This window comes from Geotrypetes seraphini, chromosome 1 (assembly GCF_902459505.1).
Source record: "Geotrypetes seraphini chromosome 1, aGeoSer1.1, whole genome shotgun sequence".
Lineage (NCBI taxonomy): Eukaryota > Metazoa > Chordata > Amphibia > Gymnophiona > Dermophiidae > Geotrypetes > Geotrypetes seraphini.
This window is the reverse complement of record NC_047084.1, coordinates 64768772-64793730: the sequence shown is the minus strand read 5'-3', so window position 1 is coordinate 64793730 and position 24959 is coordinate 64768772. Positions and strand designations below refer to the sequence as shown.

Genomic DNA, 24959 nt, shown 5'->3' with positions numbered 1-24959 from the left:
GTAGTTCACCCAGCCATTCAACTACTTCTCTGCTTGAGCCGGGTGATCGAATTTCAATAAGTCGCTGGGGGTGCGCTTTCACACGAGATGGAACCAAGAGCAACTCCGGAGGGTTATCTGGGATTTCCTGGCTGCTCCAGTTCCACTGGCCTGGCATAAAAGCAGACTGTACCATATTAAGGTTCCATGCCACTGGAGGAGATCCGAGAGGTGGCTTAGTATGAAAAAGTCCTTTCATGAATTTAGAAACTAGAGGATGAACGAACAATAGCTTCAAGTCTACTGGCGAATGGGAAAAATTGATAACACTGAGGTGAACTCTGACTGAAGTAGTCTTAAGACAAGAGTTGAAAGGATGCAGGAGATATTCAAGCACCTACTGTAATGGGCATCTGGCTAGATCCAGCAAGTGGTGATCACACCAGACTGTGATGAGAGTTCACTTGAAACAGTAGAAGCTTCACTAATGGCAGACCCCAGTGCAGAAAGTGTTGAGGTATCTAATTGTTGGAAGAAAGATACCATGCTGTGAGAACTAACAAATGTAGATTTGGATGGATCAGAGAACCCTTGTTCTGAGTTGGCAAGGTTGGATAGATCTGCAGTGAGATTGGTTCCCTGCTGTTTCAAGTTTATTAATTTCTGATATCCCGCAAATTGTAATACAACATAGCGGCTTACAATAAAATTAATATAGATACAAATAAAATTAAATAAAATATATAATACAGATAAATGCTCTTATAGAGAGAACACACTCTTATTCTCATTACTTACCCAGCCTATGGCACACTATCCCCCCCCCCCCCATCCATTAGAGCATTGGACAGTCTATGGAACTTTAGGAAAGCTGTGAAAACCTTCTTTTTTACAAACCCAGCTCCCTAACAAACTGCACCTGCACCCCTGACAGATGGATTCTAAAGGCACCAACTAAGACACCAAATGGAATCTCACTAAAACTCATATGCCACCACGAATCACTACCACCTGGAAAGAAAACATTTTACCTCTGTTATGCCTATCTATACAGAAAATGCTGCAATTCAAACCACATCTGTATCTAAGTCTGTATGTTACATCTATACTGTAAACGCTGTGTCCTATGTCCTCCAAGTCTGTACTTTTAGTCTATACGTTACACCTATATTATAATGCTGTAAGCCAAATCCCCTGCGTCCGCCTATCTCTGTATTCTCATGAATGTTTGTTCCGCTTTTTACTGTGAATGTACTCCTGTAACCTGTTCTGGGCTCCTTTGGGAGGAACTACAATTTATGATAGTAAAGCTTGGGCAAGGATAACACACAAGAGTAAGGGACGGTCTAAAAGTTTATATTGGAACGGTCTAAATGATGGAGATTAAAGTTAGATGTCTATGAAAAGGCATCTGTAAATAGAAAAGTCTTAAGATCTTTCTTTAAAATATTTAAAGATGTTTGAAGCCCAAGATGACTGGGAAGTAGATTCCATAATTCGGGACCCTGCACAGAAAAAAAAGGAATTATGTATGGAATCTAAAAATATCTCTCTGAATGTAGGGACTATTAGGCAGTTTTGGTTAAGAGATCTCAGAGTTCGAAAGAGGGCATAAGATGTTAAGAATTTGTTGAGAAATAATGGAGTGTTTATAGAGCGAATTTTGAACACTAATAAGATTTAGGTGAGAGATATAATCAGTGTGCTGATTTGAGTAATGGTGTAACATTTTCATATTTATGGCCTTTTATAAGCTTAATTGCTGTATTTTGCTGAGTTATAGGAGGAGAGGGAATCAAGGATGACAAGGCCACTGTGGAGCTATTATAATCATGATGGCCTGATCCTGTCGAAGTTGGAGCAAAGGTTTCCTGATTAGAAGAACTGGCAGAAATGCATAGAAAAATTGGTTCTGCCAGTCGAGGAGAAAGGCCTCTGACTCCAGACGATTGGAAGTAGACAGTCTAGAACAGTAGAGTAGAAGTTTGTGGTTGACAAAGAACTTTGGAGTTGAGTGACCACTCAACAGGTTCAAGGATTCTGCTCAATTTGTCTACCAATACATTTTGTTTTCCTGCCAGGTAAACTGCTTGCAAGAATGTATCACCCAAAACCAGATCTGTATTGCTTCAAGGCAGATCCCATTCCTCCCTGTTTGTTCACATAGTACATGGCTACTTGGTTGTCCGTGTGGACAAGTACTACTTGATTGAGGAAACGATCCTGGAATGTGAACAGATTATCATGGATCACTCGATGCTTGACCAGATTTATGTAAAGAGTTTTCTCCTTAGGATTCCAGATTCCATTGGTATGGAGACCATCAATGTGCACTCCTCATCCGATCATGGAAGCATCGAGTGTTAGAATCTTTTGATGAGGTGGCACTTGGAACAAAAGTTACTTGGAAAGAATGGCAGGTGTTAGCCACTACTAGTGATGTCACACTGATCTGCTGAGAGAGAAGGCCCATGGCTTGAGACCACTGGGTTGAAAAGAGCCCATTGAGGATCACTGAGATGGAGACGGGCAAAGGGAGTGATATGTACTGTAGATGCCACGTGCTCGAGTGCCCTGAGCATTTGGCATGCTGAAATGTAGTGAGGAGACATTCTGGCAAAGTTGAATTAGAGCATTGAGTCTCTGTTATGGTAGGAATGCATGAGTGTGAATGTATTCAAACATGCTCCAATGGACTCTAGAGTCTGTGTGGGTTCCAGATGTGACTTCTGGTGGCTGACTGCAAAACCTAGGAGCTCTAGGTGATTCATTGTATCCCTGGCTTCTTGAGTCTGCAGAGGTGTGAAGGCTTTGATCACCAGTCATCCAAGTATGGAAATATATGAAAGCTATACTTGCGGAGAAACACTGCTACCACAGCTAGGCATTTTGTGAAAATTCTGGGTGCTGATGTCAGGCCAAATGGAAGCACCTTGTACTAGAAATGGTGCACTCTTATGCGTAAGCGGAGGCTTTTCCTATGAGCAGGTAGAATGGGAATATGGGTGTATACTTCTTTCGAGATCTAGAGAGTGGCAGTAGGGTTTCCAATGAGATCACCAAGTATCTGTTCAGACATTAGAGGTCCAGAATTGGACGGAAGCCTCTGGTCTTTTTTTATATTAGAAAATACCTAGAATAGAACCCTCAGCCCCCTCTCTTGCAGAGGAACTTGTTCTGTCGCATTGAGCTGGAAGAAACACAGAAATATGATGGCAGATAAAGGCCAAATGGCCCATCCAGTCTGTTCATCTACAGCATCCATTATCTCCTCCTTTCCATAAGAGATTCCATGTATCTATCCCGTTTTTCTTAGATTCAGACACAGTTTTTGTCTCCACCAGCTCTACCGGGAGCCTATTCTATTCATCTACCACCCTTTTCTGTAAACATGTATTTTCTTAGATTACTCCTGAGCCTATCACTTTTTAACTTCATCCTTTGCCCTCTCCTTCTGAAGTTTCCTTTCAAGCGCATTTATGTCATGTAGGTATTTAAACATCTCCTTTCCCGTTTTTCTTCCAAAGTATACATATTGAGATCTTTAAGTATGTCCCCATATGCTTTATGACGAAGACCAGACCATTTTAGTAGCCTTCCTCTGGACCGAATCCATCCTGTGGACTCCAGAATTGTATACAGTATTCTAAATGAGGTCTCACCAGAAGCTCCTACGGGAGCATCAATACCTCCTTTTTCGTACTGGCCATACCTCTCCCTATGCACCTTAGCATCCTTCTAGCTTTCACCATAACCTTTTCGACCTGTTTGGCCACTGTAAGATCATCACATACTATCACTCCCAAGTCCTGCTCCTCTTTCGTGCACAAAAGGTCTTCACCCCCTAAACTGTACCAAATGCATGATCTTATATTTCTTAGCATTAGATCTTAGCTGTCAAATTTCAGACTATTCTTTAAACTTTGCTAGGTCCTTTCTCATCATCAGAGGTGTCTACACCCTAGTGCAGATTTATATCATCCACAAAGAGGCAAATCTTACCTGACAGCCCTTCAGCAACACTGCTTACAAAAATGTTAAAAATGATTTTATTTTCAATTTAGTGATCAAAATGTGTCCGTTTTGAGAATTTATATCTGCAGTCTATATTTTGCACTATGGCTCCCTTTTACTAAACCGCAATAGCGGTTTTTAGCACAGGGAGCCTATGAGCATTGAGAGTAGCGTGGAGCATTCAGCGCAGCTCTCTGCGCTAAAAACTGCTATTGCAGTTTAGTAAAAAGGGAGGAGGTATATTTGTCTATTTTTGTATGGTTGTTACTGAGGTGACATTGCATAGAGTCATCTGCCTTGATCTCTTTGAAAAAAACCCAGAATATGAATGATAATTCATATTTTCTTTGCCTTTCAGTGTGCTTTGTGTTTTTTAAAAAATTTTATTGTTGGTAGATCATTTTGACTTAGTCATTTTATAAATAGCTTGCAAGCCCAAAAAGTTTGGGCACCCCTGCTGTAGACCATAACATCCACCCGAGCAGCCTGTTCTGGTTGTCCTGTCGGAAAAACCAGGAAAGAATCTGCCAGGGGATAATGGAAGTCCAGCTTGTAGCCATTCCCGAGAAAATCCAGGACCCGATGGTCTGAAATGATGACCTGTCATTCTGCTAGAAAAGCCAAGAGCCACCCCCTGATCTACAGGAGGATGGCCACAGGCCTGGCGTTAGGTTTGCTTCTAAGCGGGTGCCCTAGAACGGCTCCCTGTGGGTGGCCGATGACAGGAGCCTCTGAACTAGGCCTGGAAGCTGGAGTAGAGTGCTGTCCAGAAAAGGCTGACAGAAATACCTGAAGGGACAAAAATTAGGGCATCCTGAACCCCTGGAGGGCCGGGGCCTATTAACAGGCAAAGACTTGGGCCTGTGGTCCTGTACGCTGGCCACAAGATCATCCAGACCTTTGCTAAACAGAAGTTTCCCCTGAAAAGGCAACTTGCTCAAAGTTGCCTTCAAGGACGACTTGCCGGACCACCGCTGGATTCGAAGCATGTACTGAAATAGAATACGTTGAAAGCTTACAAAAGACCTTCAGCATGTCATACAGGGCATCCACCATGTAATCCACTCCCGAAACCAGAAGGTCGAGATTCCGGGTCACGATAGTGTCAGGATCATGGCATAGCTTGGACTAGCAAGCCCTAGTCACAAAGGAAGAGGTTGTCATCGCATAGACAAAAAAAGGCGCTTGAGGATGAAATTCACTCTATGGTCCTGAACATCTTTCAGGACGCCCCCTCCCCCCAATCACTGGGAAAAGAAGTGCATTTAGTGACCTGTGCCACTGAGGAATCCAACTTTGAGGATACAAAGCGCTGGTTAAAAGCGGCCGCCATTGGATAGAGCCAAGACATGGCCTTGGCGCATTTCAAGAAGACCTCCGGTGTCTCCCAAAAATGTGAGAATCTTAACAATATCAAGATGACCAGGAAAGGAAGCAGACTGTGGCCTCAGATCACTCCCAAGGGAAAATTCCGCAGAAACAGGCTGCCCAGCCTCCAGCTTCAACTCCCGGAGGGAGAAGGCGGCAGAGACGGGGAAGGGCATCACTTGCCAGTATGAGAGAGTGAGCATCTCTCCTACTGAAGGAGGGAATTAGGTCGCAGTGGGGGTTTTAGGGGAACAAGAGAATGTGGTCATCTCTCTCGCTGCAGGGGGAGGGGGAGTGTTGGGTCGTGCCAGGGATTTTAGGGCAGCGGGAGAGTATTGGCATCTCTCCTGCTGCAGAGGGGGGTCGCAGTCAGAATTTTAGGGCAGCGGAAGTGTGGGCATCTCTCCTGCTGCAGGGGGTGGGGTTGTTGGTTGACAGCAGGAGACACTGAACATCTCTCCCACTGTTGTGTTTTGGGGTGTTTTTTTTTCTTGACAGCATTTTTTTATGTGCATGTGCCCATCGCCATGTGCCATTCTAGATTACATTTTTCTTCTATATTTATGTACTATACTTACATTATTGTAAACTGAGTCGAGCACCTTTTTGGTTGAAGACCCGGTCTATAATATTAAGTTTTAGTTTAGTTTGTTGCTATCACCAGCGATGGGCACATGCAAATTTACAAGTTCCAATTCCTAATAATACAAGTCACCCAAAACAAAGACAATGTTAACGATCAACTGTTATTTATGTATGTATAATTTGATAACAATTTGATAACATTATACAGCATGTATAATTCTTTGTACATATTTAACTCTATACAAAATTATATGTAACAATATGTTGCCCATAATCTGCCTAGAACTCGATGAAGATTTGGAAGGATATAAGATTGAACATAACATCACATTTTACTTTGTTAGTTATACTTACATCAGTAGCTGCAGTGAGGATTTTGGATAAGATAACTCTGGCTAACCCATCTCTACTGTAGTCTAAACTGGATACAGTCAACTTAAGCAAATGATCTTGGTTTTTCAAGGAACAAAGATTAAGAAGACTGCAAATGAATACAAAAATTATTTAAGGAACAATACACTTAGGATTATTTATTACCAATAGTTTCTCAAGAGTTATACCAAATGATAAACTCATGAAGCATGATAGAAGATCTATCAAAACTAAAAAAAACAACAACTATTTTTCAGGATGCTCTTGAAGTTTGCACTTACACATGGGTCACAAAATATATATCCCTGCCAGAGTCCTCTTGACCTGAAAATTGATGGCTAGAGGACGCCAGAAACAAAGCTACTAGGGAAACATACAGAAACACAGCACCAACTTTGGAAACTAGGCATAAAACATTACCTCTTACTTGATTATTTTTAGCTTTTATTTCTGAACAGCTTTTGTGCTGCTATTGTATTTTGACTAGGTTTGAAAATAACTTCTACAGAAATATTTTTTCTGAACAGCATTTATGTAAGAAATGGAATGGAATGAGGCTGATATTCAGAAAACATATGCAATATACAGTGATGTCAAATACAGCACAGTTACTTATGTTAACAGGTGTTATTCAGCGACAGCAGCCAGATATTCCCACAGGTGGATGACATCATCCACGGAGCCCTGGTACGGACACTTTAAAAGTGCATCGCTACGTTAAGAAATTTAGAAAGTTCGCAATAGCCCGCACAGTGCATGCGCGAGTGCCTTCCCACCTGATGTAGGTGTGCGGTCACCTCAGTTCAGTAAGCCAAGTAAGAAGCCAAGGCCAAAGCCCGCTTGCAATTCAGAGTGTGAAGAGTCGTTTCTCCTGGATGAGAATGAGGTTTAGGAAAAAATACTGGAAGCACAATCAATTGATTGAGATGAAATTCAGTAATGACCTTTGGTAAGAACTTTGGATGAATGCGAAGCACAACCTTGTCATGGTGGAACACTGTAAATGGTGGATCTGCCACTAATGCTTGAAGTGAGCGAGATGAGAAAAATAACTTTCCACATAAGGTATTTGAGATGAGCCATAGACATTAGTTCATATGGAGGCTACATCAATCTAGCAAGAACCACATTGAGATCCCAGACCCTCTGGAGGTGGCTTAAGGGGTGGTTTCACATTAAAAAGTCCTTTAATGAATCTGGAAACCACAGGATGAGCAAAGAAGGGTACATAAAAGTCCATTCTACACGATCAAATGCCTTTTCCGCATCCAAAGATACAGAGAAGGCAGGATCTTCCATGGATTTTGTCAATGTCAACATATGAAGAGCCAATCTAGTGTTATGTGAAGAATGTCTATGAGCAACAAATCCAGTTTGATGCATATCTATAATGTAAGGGAGAGCCTTAGCCAAACGCAGGGCCAATAACTTAGCCAACAGTTTTCCATCAACATTTATCAAAGATATTGGCCTGTAGTTTGAAACCAATAAAGGATCTTTATTTGGCTTCGGCAAAACTATAGTCAAAGATTCTGCCATAGTACCTGCCTATTTACTCCCTTGAAGAAGTGCAGTAAGTTTGTCAAGCAAGATCTTCCTTTGCAGAAGCCGTGCTGGCTGGTCCTCATCAGTTTGTATCCATCAAGGTGATCGATGATGCGGTCCTTTATCAGCACCTCTACCATCTTTCCCAGTATCGAAGTCAGACTCACTGGTCTGTAGTTTCCCAGATCTCCCCTCGAACCTTTCTTGAAGATCGGCGTAACATTTGCCACTTTCCAGCCTTCCGGAATCTTTCCTGATTTGATCAACAGATTGGCTATTAGTTGAAGCAGTTCAGCTATAACCCCTTTCAGTTCCTTAATTACCCTTGGGTAGATGCCGTCCGGTCCCTAGGATTTATCATTTTTAAGCCTGTCTGCATACCTCTTCTAGACTGACCTCAAGGTTCCATTTTATTCCCTCTGCTTTTCAACATTTTCATGGCACCACTCTTAACCCTAGGCCAATCCATTGGCTTTACGATGTTTGCATACACAAACGATATTCAACTAATTCATCCAATTAATCTTAATGACCCAGAAGAAATAAGGTTGTCCTGTCTTTGCTGTGGTAGAAATGCCTTGAGTTGTATGGTGTCGAGTAGGGCTGCTATGAACTATAGAGTTTATGAATGTTGAAGTTGAGATTTGGGAAAACTAATCTCAAACCCTAAATGTTGGAGATACAGAATTGTTGATTGAGTTGCCAAATGTACTCTTGGGGAAAAATGTCTTATGAACCAATCATCAAGATAGGGGAAAACTCAAAACCCTTGATCACTTAATGCTACTGTAACAACCACTAGGCACTTGGTGAATATTCCTGAAGAAGAGGCTAGGCCAGGGGTCAGGAACCTGTGGCTTTTTTGATGGCTGCATCTGGCTCGCTGCCAATGTGAAACTGACTTCCGGGGGCGGAGCCAAGGAGAGCAGCCGCACACACTACGAGCTCCTCTGCTGCAATGGAGAAAAATCTTCTCCAAGACGTGCACTGCAGTAGAGGACATCCGAGCAGACCTACCCAGACCATCGGGGACATTCTGCCGTTCATCCGGAAGTGGGAGCCGCCGACACAGAGCCGGATCAGATCTGAGCCAGGACGGGGACAGCGGTGGCCATCTTCTGACGCTCTGCAGAGTGTGGCACCTCCCCCAGCTGCAGATTCTAGCCTGGACCACAGCAAGCTATAACAGTGAAGAGGACAAGTTGTTATTGCTCCAGAACCCCCCCCCCCCCAATCTCCCCAGTGTCCCTCTGTGACTATATGAATGCATGGGAAAGATCCTTGGCTGGGGCTTGATTGATGCATGCTGGGAAAGAAGAACACGTCTTCTTTCCGCCGAGCGCAGGCTACACCCTCCTCTGCATCGCATCTGGCATCCTTGGGACCCACCTACCTTGCTCCACAGCCTTCATTACCTCTGCCCTGCCCCATAGACCACTACCTGGGGGTGGTATCCTCCTTACCTCAGTCAGCTAGCTAATTGCAGAAACCCTTTTATTGAAGAAGATAGCTAAAAGAAAAAAAGATGAGGAGTATCGTACTTTTCAGCAGAAATAGACAGAGGAATTCGCCTTTGTGGAGAGAGCAGGTTCTGCAGTGTGTCTAATATGCAATGATAAAATTGCATCAATGAAACGGTCAAATACAAAGCGGCACTTCAACACACGCCATACTACATTTGCATCGAAATATACTGCAGGGGACAGCAGGAAGAAAGCATGTCAAGAGCTATTGTGCAGAGTGCAAGCTAGTCAGCAGCAACTGGAATTCGGCTAGCTTTGCTGGTGCTTTAGCAATTGTGAGAAACAGAAAGCCATTCACAGATGGGGAGTATGCCAAAACATTCATGCTTGGTGTTGCCAATGAACTTTTTGACGACTTTTCAGATAAAGACAAGATAATCAAATGAATAAAAGACATGCCTCTGTCGGCAAGAACTGTTCACGATCGTACCATCATGATGGCAAATCAAATTGAGGCAACACAAGTGAAGTACATAAATGCAGCACCATTCTTTTCTCTCACTTTGGATGAGTGAACAGAAGTAAGCCATTTATCCCAGTTCAGCGTGATTGCAAGGTATGCTGTCGGTGACACACTACGTGAGGAAAGTCTTGCTGTTTTGCCTATGAAAGGGACAACAAGAGGGGAGGATTTATTCAAGTCTTTCACTGAGCTCGCTAAAGAACAAAATCTTCACCAATGGATAAACTTATTTCGGTGTGTACTGATGGTGCTCCGTACATGGTGGGAAAAAACAGAGGATTCGTAGCGTTTCTTCGTGAACATAAAAAGAGACCCATCCTAAGTTTTCACTGCATCCTACATCAGGAGGCGCTTTCTGCTCAGATGTGTGGCGAGCAGCTTGGTGAGGTGATGTCGCTGGTCAACTTTATTGTTGCCCGAGCTTTAAATGATCGCCAGTTTAAAATACTGCTGGATGAAGTTGGGAATAATTATTCTGGTCTGCTTCTGCATAGCAATGTGCGTTGGTTGTCAAGAGGGAAGGTGCTCAGCCATTTTGCGGCTTGTCTGAGCGAAATCCGAATTTTTATTGAAATGAAAAACGTCGCGCATCCTGAGTTAGCTAACACTGAGTGGCTCCTGAAGTTCTACTATATTGTGGACATGACTGAATATCTGAACCAGCTCAATGTGAAAATGCAAGGCGTTGGAAATAAAGTCTTATCCCTTCAACAAGCAGTGTTTGCATTTGAAAACAAGCTAGAACTTTTCATCGCCGACATTGAAACAGGTCGTTTACTACACTTTGAAAAACTCAGAGAGTTTAAAGATGCTTGCACAACAAGTGACCCTGCTCAACATCTTGATCTTCAGCAGCTAGCGGGCTTCACATCTAATCTCCTACAGTCATTCAAAGTGCGCTTTGGAGAATTACATGAGCACACTTGTCTTTTTAAGTTCATCACCCATCCACATGAGTGGACAGTGGACAGTGCCAACCTGAGTTACATCCCCGGTGTCTCCGTCAGAGATTTTGAGCTCCAAGCTGCTAACCTGAAGGCCTAAGAATGTGGGTGAATAAGTTCAAGTCACTGAATGAAGATTTGGAAAGACTTGCTCGACAGCAAGCAGAGTTGGCGAGCAAACACAAGTGGGGAGAAATGAAAAAACTTCAACCTGCAGACCAGTTGTTTGTCAAAACTTGGAATGCGCTTCCCATCACATACCACACACTGCAGCGTGTGAGTATTGCTGTACTGACAATGTTTGGCTCTACGTATGCATGTGAGCAGTCTTTCTCACATCTAAAGAACATTAAGACCAACCTACGATCACGTTTAACGGATGGAAGTCTCAACGCCTGCATGAAACTTAACCTCACCACCTATCAACCAGACTACAAAGCCATCAGCAAAACCATGCAGCACCAGAAGTCGCATTAATGGTAAGAACTACTTTATTCATCTTTGGTTAGCAACAGTATAACAACGTTATTAAAAAGAATTCAGAGACTTATTGTACTTTAAAAGTGTTGGTCTTACATAAAATGCACACATTTACTTGTATTTAGTTTTAAACATAGTGTGTGGCTCTCACGGAATTACATTTTAAAATATGTTGTTTATGGCTCTCTCAGCCAAAAAGGTTCCTGACCCCTAGGCTAGGCCAAAGGTAAAACCTTGTATTGAAAATGTTGACGGGCAATTAGAAATCACAGAAATTTTCTATGAGCTGGATGAACTGGAATACGAGTATAAGCCTCTTTGAGATCTAGAGAGCATAGCCAATAATTTTGCTTTAAGAGGGCATACAGAGTTCCTAGAGACAACATTCAAAACTTTTCTTTTACTAGGGATTTGTTGAGATGTTGGAGGTCGAGGATCAGTCGTAGACCTCCCATTTTCTTCAGAATGAGAAAATACCTTGAGTAAAAGCCCTGATTCTTCTTTATAGTATTTAGTTGAAGCAGAAGAAGGACTTCTTGAAGAAGGACTTCTGCTGAGGACTGGAAGAAGACTCTCTTGGAGGATGATTTGGAGGTATGGTAAGAAAACAAAGAGAGTAACCATCCTTGATTACTTTGAGAACCCAGGAATCCGTTGTGATCAGGGTCCAATGCTGGTAATAAATTTGCAGACGACCTCCGATTGGTTGAGGAAGAGGCTGAGATAGAGGAACAGCAGCTATATTCTCGAGAAGTGCATCAAAAGACTGAGTAAGCTTTTGAGGAGCTACTGATTTAGGCTTTTGAGAGCATTGCTGTTTCTGCTTTTTCTGAGGAGTGGAAGGCTTTGCCTTTGATTTGACCATAAAATCCCAATTGGTTTCATGCAGCGTTAACTTATGTGTAGCTGCTTCAATGGTATCCCCAAACAGCTCATTTCCCAAACAAGGGATATTAGCTAACTGATCCTGAAGATTAGCATCCATATTAGAGACTGTTACCCAAGCCAAGCATCTCATAGCCACAGACATAGCCGATGCTCTAGATGACATTTCGAAAGCATCATAGGCTGACCTTGCTATATATTGCTAGTGTGTTTCAGAGTAGATACTATCTGTTGGTATCGTGCAAGGTGGTGTGAAGGAATATAACATTTGCCACCTTCCAGTCTTCCGGAATCCTTCCCGATTTGATCGACAGATTGGCTATTAGTTGAAGCAGTTCAGCTATAGCCCCTTTCAGTTCCTTGATTACCCTCAGATGGATGCCATCCGATCCCGGAGATTTATCTTTTTAAGCCTATTAATCTGCCTGCATACCTCTTCTAGAGACTGACCGTCAACCTCATCAGTTTCCCGCTGCCGCTGCACTATGAACAGTGTCAGTTTTCAGTTTAACAGGCAGAGCTTTACCTAACTGCCTGATATGTCTAGTGAAATAAAGTGAGTTCTGTGGAGACTGTTATGAGGAAAGATTGCAAGACTTAGAAGCAGACAAAGTAGGAGAACAGTCTGAGATAGAGTGCAAATCTGAGTCATATAGATAGAAGACTTGGAGATGGAGTGCATTGAGAACAATGCAAATGAAAAAGCTTTCAATGTCTCTGGTACTGATCCCCTGAAGAAGAGGACAAGGATTGATGCTTGTACCTTTTTTGTTTCAGTGCTTGAGATCGATGCAATGAATGCCTCAAAGAGAATCAACAATGTTTCGAAGTAAAAGATCCATGCTTCGAAGATGATCATCAATGAGAAGATCTGCAATGACTGGAAGTTGAAAGTAGTCAAGAAGAGGAGTGACGATGCCTCACAAGAGATAGAAATATAGAATATGATGGCAGAAAAGGGCTGACGGCCCAATAAGTCTGCCCACTCAAGAACCCTCCCTCCCAACTAGTCTGCCTACTTCTTCTCTGGAGTATCTATCGTTTGAGCATAACTCTGTAGTACTCCCACCTGTTTGTCCCATTGACTCTTGAAGTCGAGCACGCTAATGGCCTCGACCACCTGGCGGGGAAGATCCTTCCATCGATCAATCACCCATTCGGTGAAGAAGTATTTCCTGGTATCACCTTGAAATCGTCCTCCCTTAAGTTTTAGTGATGCCCTCTTGTCGCCGTGGGACCTTTTAGAAAAAAAGATTTCCTCCTCCACTTTGATGTGACCCATGATGTATTTAAATGTTTCTATCATGTCCCCCCTTTCTCTGCACTCGAGAGAATATAAGCGCATTCTGATCAGGCGTTCTTCATATGGGATGTCTTTAAATCCTGAGACCATCCTTGTGGCCATTCTTTGTATCGACTACATTCTCTTCACATCCTTTTGATAATGTGGCCTCCAAAATTGGACACAGTACTCCAGGTGAGGACTCACCATGGATCTGTATAACGGTAGTATGACTTCCGGCTTTCGATTGATAAAGTTCCTTCTGATGCAACCCAGCATTTGTCTGGCCTTTGCTGAAGCTTTCTCTACCTGATTAGCAGCTTTCATATCTTCCCGGATGAGGACTCCCAAGATGCTCCACTGTATAGCTGACACTGGTACCATTAGGCTTTGTAGCACTATGCTCAAGCTGGGCCGGTACCGAAGGAGTGGATTGTGTCATAGGCAACAGCTGAAACACACTACCAAACTACCTCTGGAGTAAATTATCAAGTTGCTCCTGAAACAAAGGCACCAGTACTGAAGGATGAACAGCCAGTACCAATGGTGCAGCAGGTTGCCTTGGTGTGGGTGACCTCAGCGAGGAAGCACACCTTGAAAGTGAGACAACCTATGAAGCTATGAAGCGGTGGCGTTGTTGTTTGCTCTGCATCGACTGAGTTGATGCTGTAGAGACCTGTGATGTTTGATGGGAAGCAGATGGCCTCTTAGGTGGCTTCCCTGATGCCAGAATGTCCTGCAAAGCCAACACTTTTGCCATCGAAGGTTGCAAAGTACTGGCACTGTCCATGCTCACGCCGAAGAAGTGAAATCTCAGAACACTGTGTCCAAAACGTTCATGAAAAAATATGGAATTCCTCAGGGCTCTATCCTCTCTCCAATACCCTTTAATCTATTTTTAGCTTCCCCCTCCCCCCAATTGACTCTCACTCAAACCATAGGTTTCACTGCCTTCGCATACACATACGACATTCAGTTTCTACATCCATTGAGCCTTACCCCTATAGATGAAATTCAAGAAATTAACCGTAAACTCACACAGATCAGCTTGTAGCTTAATCAAAACATGCTTGTATTAAACATTTCAAAAATAAAAGGCATTTTGTTTCCTTGCACAGATAAGGACGATCTAACCATGCATATCTGTATTCAACCCCAATACAAATGGACACAAAGGTGAAACTACTGGGAGTCATCTTTAATTTAAAAAAAACTTACTTTCCATGAACAGATAAGTGCAGTCATTCAGAAATGCTTTTACAAATTAAATCTAATACATTCAATATCTTCTCTCTTTGATCCCCCTTCCCTTAACATTCTAATTCACTCTCTGGTAATCTCTCACCTTGATTAATGTAATTCGTTATACCAAAGTATAACACAGGAAGGAAATACGCCGGCTCCAAATTATCCAAAACACAGCTATTAAACTCGTCTACAAAGCTAAAAAATTTAACCATGTTAACTCCCTTACTCCATGATGCAGATGTGGTCCCTTTACACAAAAGTGGAAGTAAGGAAGAAGTAGGGAATTACAGGCCAGTAAGTCTGACTTCTGTGGTAAGCAAATTAATGGAAATACTTTTAAAACAGATAATGGTGAAGTTTCTGGAATCCAGTGGATTACAAGACCAGAGACAACATGGATTCACTAGAGGTAGGTCTTGTCAGACAAATCTGAACAATTTATTTGACTGAGTGACCAGAGAATTGGATAGAGAGAGTGCACTAGATGTTGTGTATTTAGATTTTAGCAAAGCCTTTGACAGTATATCACACAGATGGCTAATAAACTGAGTGCTCTTGGGATGGGCCCCAAAGTGACAGGCTGGGTCAGGAGCTGGTTAGGTGGAAGACGACAGAGGATAGTGAGATCAATGGAGATCGCTTTGAGGAATCGCTCTGAGGAAAGGGATGTTACCAGTGGTGTGCCTCAAGGTTCTGTTCTTGGGCCTGTTCTTTTAAACATTTTTATAGCCGATACTGCTGAAGGGCTGTCAGGTAAGATTTGCCTCTTTGCGGATGATACCAAAATTGGCAATAGACATGAAGAAAGACCTAGCAAAGCTTGAAAAATGATCTAAAATTTAGCAGCTAAAATTTAATGCTAAGAAATGCAAGGTCATGCATTTGGGCTGCAAAAACCTGAAGGAATGGTACAGTTTTAGGAGGTACTGACAGGGCCGCCATCAGGGCAGTACTACCAGTCCTGCATTCAGGGGCCCGGAGCTGACAGGGGGCCCGGGCTCCCCCAGGGTCGCAAGCATAGTCTCCTCTCCTTCTCCTTACCTGCTGCAGCACACAGCCGAACGGAAGTCTTCCCGATGTCAGCGCCAACGTCGGAGGGAGGGCTTAAGCAAAGAACTCCCTTCCTCCGACGTCAGCGCTGACATCGGGAAGACTTCCGGTCGGCTGCTTGCGGCAGGGCAGGTAGGGAAAAGGCAGTCGTGCACCGAAAGGGGGGGAGGGAGCGGTACGCCCCGGGTGCAGCCATGGGGCCTGGGGGGGCAGGGGGGAGTGTGCACAGCCGGTCAGGTCCCCTTAGCCTTGTGGCGCATCTCCCGACCGACCGACCGACAACAGGCCCGGCCGACAAACCTCCCTGCCCTGTAGCAGCGAATCTAAATTATCTTCTTACAGCAGCTTCAATACTCCAGCTGCTGTAAGAAGGTAATTTAGATTTGCGGCTACAGGGCAGGGAGGTTTGTCCGACCGGGCCTGTTCTGTTGTCGGTCGGGTGGGGAAGCGCCACAAAGGTAAGGGACAGGGAGGAAGAAAGGGAGGAAAGGTGGAGTGGAGAAGAAAAGACGATTTAGAGAAATGGGTAAAACTGAGGGGGGAGAAGGCCGCTGAAAGCACTGGGGAAGACAAATAGGTGGAGAAGGACGTTGAAAGGACATGGGAAGGTGGGGGGAGAAGAACGCTGAAAGAGCATGGGGAAGACAAAGGGGTGGAGAAGGACGCTGAAAGGACATGGGAAGATGGGGGAGAAGGACACTGAAAGGGCATGGGGAAGACAAAGGGGCGGAGAAGGACGCTGAAAGCACATGGGGAAGACAGAAGGGGGAGAAGGACGCTGAAAGAACATGGGGAAGACAGGGGGGAGGACACTGAAAGCAAATGGGGAAGACAGAGGGGGGAGAAGGACGATGAAAGGAAATGGGGAAGAGAGAGAGGGAAGAAGACACTGGCAGGGAAGAAGACAGAGATGGCAGACTATGGGGGGAGCGGAGGGAAGAAGATGGGTGCCAGACCAATTTGGGAGGGGGGAGAAAGGGAGAGGCACAGTAACAGAGCAAATGGAAGACGCAGAAAGAAGAGAGACACTGGATGGAAGGAATTAAATGAGAACATGAAGAAAGCAGAAACCAGGCAACAAAGGTAGGAAAAAAATTATTTTTTTTTTTTTTTTTTGCTTCAGGATAAAGTAGTATATTAGTTGTGTTGATAAAAATTTATAAACATTAGAGGCTCTGGTAGAAACCCGTTTACAAAGTATGTATTCTTCCCAATTAATATTTCCAAATTAATAAAGTCTTTTTGCTTATTTTTAAATGGGTTTCTACCAGAGCCTTTAATTCAGTAGCATAATTAAATGAAATAACTATTTCTGTAGTTTATAGGGACGGGCGGGGACGGAGGGATTCTTCGCGGGGACGGAGGGATTCCTCGCGGGGACGGAGGGGATTCCTCACGGAATTCTTAGCATGTCACATACAGTATGTTACATTACACAAAGTCTGTGTAATGTAACATGCTGTATGTGACATGTTGAGGAGGATGGGAAGGAAGAGGTGCACACTCATAACATCATTATATATTCATCCATAGCTGCATGTTAATGATGTGCTCATATGCACTTATTTATCATCATAACATATACATCATCATTAACATGCAGCTGTGGATGTGTAAGGACAGGCTGAGGATGGATGGATGGGAAGGAAGGAAGGTGCACGTTTCAACATATCGTACATTTTTAACATGCATGATGCAGCTATAGGCAAGCTGAGGAGGATGGGATCATACAGATGTGTATGTTCAGATATGCGCTCAGATGTGTATGTTTAGATATGCGCTCACATATAATCAGATGTGTATGTTCAGATATGCGCTCAGATGTGTATGTTTAGATATGCGCTCAGATGTGTATGTTTAGATATGCGCTCAGATGTGTAGTTTTTTCTGATATATTTATTAAGCTTACAGTATTTATAAAAACACATTTAATACTTGTTACAAAAAATATTGTGCAATTGTGATCTACTTCTGGTCTACAAAGGTCAAAAGAAATCCTTAACTGAGATTTTACATTCAAAAGTGAATTATAGCTACTAGCACTATTATTTATTAGTTATTTATTATGCAGATGTTTGTTAATTTGTTATTAGTTCAGTATTAGACATATGTTAGTTTAGAATAGATAGGTATAGATTAGTTTAGTTTAGATTAGGTTAGGGCCCTGCTGAAAGAGTCTACCTTGACGTGGTTGCAGGCTTACAAATCTTTTCGTCAAAGAGTGCAGCGACAGAGAAAAGTATGTGTGTATTCGGCCCATGGAAGAAAGGGGGGGGGCTGGGGGGGAGGAAGGGGTGCGTGGGGGGCCCAATAGGATTGCTCAGTAAGGGGCCCAGAAATTTCTGATGGCGGCCCTGGGTACTGACATCAGACTTACAAACAATTTAGCTTGATTGCTTGCTTGCTAAAATGTTTGCAAGTTGGATGACAGTACCGGCCACGGGGGACCCTTGAAAAAGCACACTAGTGTGGAACATGTCAGGTCAATCTATCCCGGGTCATATCAGCTGTTAATATAAATGGCTGAAAAAGGTCTGAAAGTTTTAATCTTTAATACAATAAGAATTTAACTTATGAAAGAATATTTAATGGTATTTAAACAAAGAAAAAATGAAAAATAAATTAATATATAGCCGATGATGAAGGTTCACATAATTCTTCACGCTACAAACTAATATTAGTGGTGGAATGGTGGGGCTGAGTCCGAAGGATATTTACTATAGAAAAATAATCCGGAATATTGTAAGGAATTTTGATACTTTAGAGCAGGGGTGCCCAATATGTCGATCGTGATTGACCAGTGGATCACGAAGGCAACGCGGAGCCCATCTCAGATTCCATGATAGACTTACATTGCCTTTGTAATCTACCGGGCCGATCAGCCTTCCTCTCCCCGATGTCAATTCTGCCGTCGAGAGGAAGTTCTGGGCCAGCCAAGCGCTGCCTGGCTGGCCCGGAACTTCCTCTCTGACGTCAGAATTGACGTTGGGGAGAGGAATGCTGGTCAGTCCGACGCTTCTAATCTGCAGGGAGAGCTTGGGGTGGCGGTGGCTTGGGGGCCTGTTCCCCGATGGGGGTGGCAGTGGCTTGGGGGAGGGCAGGGAGAAAGAAAGAGGGCATGGAGAGAGAAAGAAAGAAAGGGAGACAGAATGAAAGAAGGAGGCAGGGAGAAAGAAAGGGGAGGGGTCAGGGAGAGAGGAAGAAAAAGTTGGGGGAGGGAATGAGGTATGGACGAGAGGAAGCATACAGGAAGCTGAAAGAAGGGAAGAAATACTGGATGCACAGTCAGAAGAAGAAAGTGCAGCCAGAGACTCATGAAATCACCAAAGGTAGGAAAATGATTTTATTTTCAAAATAGTGATCAAAATGTGTCCGTTTTTGGAGAATTTATATCTGCTGTCTATATTTTGCACTATGGCAATAGCGGTTTTTAGCGTAGGGAGCCTATGAGCGTCAAGAGCAGCAAGGGGTATTCAGTGCAGCTCCCTGTGCTAAAAACTGCTATCATGGTTTAGTAAAAAGGGAGGGGGTATATTTGTCTATCTGGCCTAAGGCTTTAATCAGAAAAAAGAATAGTGTGCTTTCTATTAATTTTGGTTTTGTTTTTGCATAGTTTCCTGTGGAAGTGACGTCAGGTAACGTGGAGTTTTAATTTGGGAGCCATTTTGACACTAGTAGTGGACGGAGCAGGAAAGAACGGGAGCCTGTCTTGGAATTTTCCCTGATGCAGCCACGGGTTGGTGAAACAAGAACCTTGTTGGAAGTACAGCCATTTATCTTCGCTTCAATGCTGTGTGTGATTTAATAAGAACATCATGTCACTGGTTGGAGTCATGTATCATCTGTGAAGTTAAGTGCAATTTTTAGTCTCTTATTCTATTTCATTTTACCTGTGCACAATGGTGGGATGTTTCCCTGTTTTTGAAAATGATATTTTGAGATGAGTGGAGTATTTTGCCCGTGATACAGAATAAGAATGACTTAAAAACTCACTGGGTTGCTGTCTGCATATTATTGATGGTTGAGGCTTTTTCTCCACTTTTGAATAAATGGTTTTCTGTGGGCACTTCCACCACTTGGCAAATAACATTTGTTCTAGTATTTTGAATTATATTTTGTTATTACTATTTTTGTTCTTGAGAGACATTTAAATACCTACATGGTGTAAATGCGCATGAGTTGAGTCTCTTTCAAATGAAAGGAATCTCTGGAATGAGAGGGCATAGGATGAAGTTAAGAGGTGATAGACTCCGGAATAATTAAAGGAAATACTTTTTTACAGAAAGGATGGTAGATGCATGGAATAGTCTCCCAGAAGAAGTGGTAGAGACAGAGACTGTGTCTGAATTCAAGAAGGCATGGGATAGGCACATGGGACAATAACAATAATAACTTTATTCTTCTATACCGCCATCACTAGTAGTTCTAGGTGGTTTTCACCAAGAGAAGCTGTACAATCAGCGAGAATACAATCACATAAAATATACTAGTTACAATCTTAAAAACTCCTAAGTTAGGTAATAAATTTGTCAAAAAAAGTGACATAGCATGATAGATACATTCGCCTAACCAAGATTGCAATTTGCCTGCTTGAAACACCAGTGTCCTGTCTAGGAAAGTCTTATATTGGCAAGCTTTTACTGTATGGTAGGTAAATAATTGAAATCTTCTGGTTTCCCTCACCGGCCTATATAACTCAAAGTGAGGGAAAAGATAGATTGGAAACAATCCCGTGATCAATTTAAAACAAATACAGGCAAACTTGAATAATACTCTTGCTACTACAGGCAACCAGTGCAATAGAAGGTAATACGGGCTGACATGATCGTTTGTTTTTCGGTATGTTTTTGGGGGTTTTTAACCAAAGATCAATCGGACAGCTATGTTTTGGATTATCCTCAATCTACTTAGGATTTTCTTATAAGAGCCCAAGTAGATGATATTACAATAATCCAAGATGGACAGAATTAGTGACTGTACCAGTAATCTAAATGATATGGGGTCAAAATACTTTTTAATGGTCCATAATTTCCACAGAACAAAAAAGCATTTCACCAGTAAATCAGTATGCTCAACCAGAGTTAAATGATGATCTAATGTGACACCCAGAATTTTGATGGGAGTAATCGGGTAATCATGTCCATTGAGATGAAGAGACGTATCTGAGATTTTATCATTGGGACTGGCTAGGAAAAAATTAGTCTTTTCAGAATTGAGTTTCAGCTTGAAATTTATAGCACACTGTTCAATCTGGATCACTATGGACGATATCTGATTTATAATTTCAGCAGTGAAAGTATTAAGAGGGATCAAAATGGTGATATCGTCAGAATAAATATGGCATTTCAAGTTTAAATTCTGCAATAAGTTTCCAAGTGAGAGATATAGATGTTAAACAAAGTAGGTGACAAAGGAAAGCCTTGGGGCACACCACATGGGTTGCTCCAGGAATGAGAATAAATGCCATCGCTAACCACTTGGTAAGATTTTTTTTTTTCAAAAAAACCTTGAAACCAACTCCAAACCTTTCCAGAGAGTCCCATTGATTCCAAACATCTAAACAGGATCTCATGATCTACTAGATCAAAGGCACTGCTAAGATCTAGCTGGAGAATTAAGGCACTTGTGCCTTTACTAAATAGACAGTAGAGATGATTGATCAGTGAGGCAAGAACAGTCTCAGTACTGAAGCCTCGTCTAAAACCTGACTGATATTCATGAAGAATATTAAATTTTTCCAGATAGCTTACTAATTTTAAGTAAACCAGTCTTTCCAGCAATTTGGTAAACAGAGCAATACTTGCGATAGGTCTGTAATTAGATTTAGTGGCAATTGATACCTTCTTATCCTTTAGGAAAGCGATAATCAAAATTTGACCCAGTTCTTCAGGAAACAATCCATTTGTTAATGAAAAAATGGCCCATTTAAATAAATCCGCTTTGAAAGTAAATGGAGCATTTTTCATGATGGTCGAGGGACAGGAATCCAATAAGCAATTTGATTTAACATATTCATTAAACAGTTTTGTAAATTGTTGCCAGTCCGGGAACTGGAAATGATTCTAGAACATATCTACCCTTTTACCATCTTCCAGGTGACTAAGTTGAGGGGCTACATAGTGGCAAGTAGGTGACTGTAGAGTTACTCTAAGATCGCAAATTTTTTTTATTTAAAAACTCCCCTAGAGTTTCAGGAGGCGGAAGACATTCCGTATTTGGTCTTAATACCAATTCAATATCGGTTAAAGTGTTAACCAGTTTGAACAAATCTCGGCTATTGATTTTAGATGTACCTATTTTCTGCGCATAGCATTTTGAACGTTTTTCTTTAATCAAGTTTTTATATTCCTTTAATTTAAGTCTCCAGAGAGAGAAAGAGATAATGGTTACTGTGGATGGGCAGACTGGATGGGCCATTTGGCCTTTATCTGCCATCATGTTTAATGTTTCTATTGGTTGCCAATTCCACACCATATAACTTACAAATTACTTTTTCTCACATTTAAAACTAGGGTTGTAAATACCCCAGCATTTATCGATAAATTCCTTACCCTTTATATCCCATCGAGGACATTGAGATCAAATACTCAGAACCTATTAGCAATACCCTCAATTTGCAAAATTGTCTACGATACTACCCATAAAGAAAATCTTTTCAGCCATGGCCCCTTCCACTTTGGAGTGCTATACCCCTTGACCTCAGATTAGTATCCTCCTTGGAAAAATTTAAATCCAAACTCAAGACATTCCTATTCAAAGATGCTTATAGTACATGACATTGAAAGTTTTAGTTGAGTATGACTAATCTTTCCAAAGGATTTCACCCCTTCCTATCGTGATTCCCCCTTCCCTTCCCTCTTTTGTATTTTTTTCATCTCAATAAAATTATTATTCCCCTTACCCCACTTTCCCCTTGTATCATGTCAATTTCATTTTGTCTGTGCTATCTCTCCTTTTTCTTAATATACAACTTTTATACATAAACGGGTGCTAGAACAGATGTGTCTGTCTTTCTTTCTGTCTCTCTCTCTCTCCTTGGCCACTGTCTATGTGTCTTTCTGTCTCTTTCTTTCTCTCTCTCTCTCTCTCTTTTCTTGGCAGCTGTCTGTGTCTGTCTGTCTTTCTGTCTCTTTCTCTCTCTCCTTGGCTGCTGTCTGTGTCTGTCTCCAGCGCAAATAAACAAATGCTCATCCTCGACCTGCCCAACGAACAAATTCAGAGGTAAGAGGTGTTGGTTCGCTGCCGGGCGGGCAGAAAGTGCGGCTCCTGCAAGCTGCAACGGTGCTCTGACCCAGAGGGGAGAGTGGAGGCAGAGGAGAAGGCCGTGCGACCAGGGAGCAGCAGTGGTTGTGGCCTTCCCTCACCTAGCTCCGTAGCTTTGTCACCGCCGCCGCCTCCTCCCTGTCTCCCCGATGTCAGCCCCGAATGTGCGCACGCACCACATCCTTTAACATTCTGCCGGCCATGGAGCTACAGATGCACGGAGCCACGAAAATTGAAGTGCACATGCGCACTAAGGGAATTATTATATCGGATTAACTGCATTGTAAACCATTTAGATCAGGGGTGTCCAACCTGCGGTCCGAGGGCCGCATGCGGCCCCGTGAAATATTTTGTGCGGCCCAGTCAAGGGCGATACAGTGTTTTCCTCTGCTGCCCCCGGGTGTTTACCTTCTTGCCGGCTCCCTCCTCTGTTTTGCTGCAGCATTTGTGCGGCCCCAGAAACATTTTTTTTGGCCAATGCGGCCCCGGGAAGCCAAAAGGCTGGACACCCCTGATTTAGATATTCTGGATAGATGGTATATCAAGTAACTAATAAACTTGAAACTTGTCCTCATAAAATTTTGTACCTGCATCACAATCAAAAAGACTCGTACTAATAGCTGAATTTTTCTTTTACTTCCTTGAATGACATTGCTCAATCATCCTCATTCACCTGTCAACAGTCCCTCTACTTTCTCGCTGTCAAAAAAGTCTCTCTCTCTCTCCCTAATTTAAACATTAGCTCATAGCAAATTGTGATCAGAGAGGAAATTACTCACATTCTCCTCATAGGACTACCATATATTACGTACTTCCTCCTATACATTCATTAAATCTTTTTTGACCGAGTTCACATCTCCATTGAAATCCACAACTACTGTTTCTCTGTATACCCTGTTTTCTTTATTGAATTTCTGGTTTACCCTCTCTCAGCTTCTGCTCCAATAGATGCTTTAATCTGATAAAAGTTAATCTCTACTCTCCTTTAACACTTTGAAAGAGCTTTCTCCCCTATATAAAATTGGACATCTTCTCCTGCAACCACCTTAATACTTTCTTTGATAACCAAATAGGCAACATTTGAAGCAAGATCAGTATCCTGGGCATTCTGTTCATGCCTTATCTGCCCTAATATCCGCCCCACCATCCCCACCACGTTATACAAAACAGAAAGTTCTTAAATGTAATTCTTGTAATATGAAAATAAAGTCAGAAGCTGGGTATAAAAAGGTTTGTCAGAAGTAACAAATATTGTTGATCTGGCTAGAAAGTATAACTCAACTACTTTTTTTGTACAAACTAATTTGGACATTTTTCTACATACTCACCACTGAAATACATTGCATTTTTCAAGCATTTTGACTCCATGAGGATGGCAGGAAAGTGTGCCAATAAACAGGAAGTAGTGTTGACTAAGTGTGTTCAGTAACCCATTGTTCTGAAGGCTGCGCTCAGATTTCATTCCAGAAGAGGAATTGAGCCATTGCACAATATCTTTCACTAGGTCTTCCAGATAACTTTGTCCATCCTAACCAACAGGAAAAAAAATAAAATTTATATATTTTTATATATTGTGTTTCAAATCTATAAAAGTACAGTTATTCCAGCTCAGCTTAAATTGTGCTGTTGATTGCATTTGATTGTGGTTCCAATTTACTAAAGACACTTACAACTCCTTTATATATATCCATTTCCAATAAAGGCAGCCAGCTGACAGGGCTGCTGCAAGGGGTGATTAAGAAGGACGACAACTTTGGTAACAAGCCAGAGGGGATCACCGTATCATTCTTTTAGGTCAGTCTGGGTCTGAAAGCATGCAACCCCAAACAGAAAGTTGGTGGGGGGGGGAGACCAAAATCAAATGTTATCCAAAATATTTTGTCTAGTACTACTTTATCAATAGGTATAAACTCTTTGACTATTGGTTTTACTTTTTACTATCTGAGACACTGTACTGG

The 24959-nt window shown here is 42.3% G+C and overlaps 1 protein-coding gene across 5 annotated transcripts in view; it reads right to left on the bottom strand.

The window, feature by feature from the left end:
• Positions 1 to 24959, bottom strand: part of RICTOR (RPTOR independent companion of MTOR complex 2) — a 607299-nt gene that overhangs the window by 227757 nt on the left and 354583 nt on the right. For all 5 annotated transcript variants that reach the window (XM_033932568.1, XM_033932543.1, XM_033932533.1 and 2 more), the window contains 2 exons: positions 24330 to 24529; positions 6301 to 6427 (listed from right to left, as the gene is read on the bottom strand). In XM_033932568.1, coding sequence (XP_033788459.1) covers positions 6301 to 6427; positions 24330 to 24529 — 327 coding nt within the window. The remainder of the gene's footprint in view (positions 1 to 6300; positions 6428 to 24329; positions 24530 to 24959) is intronic.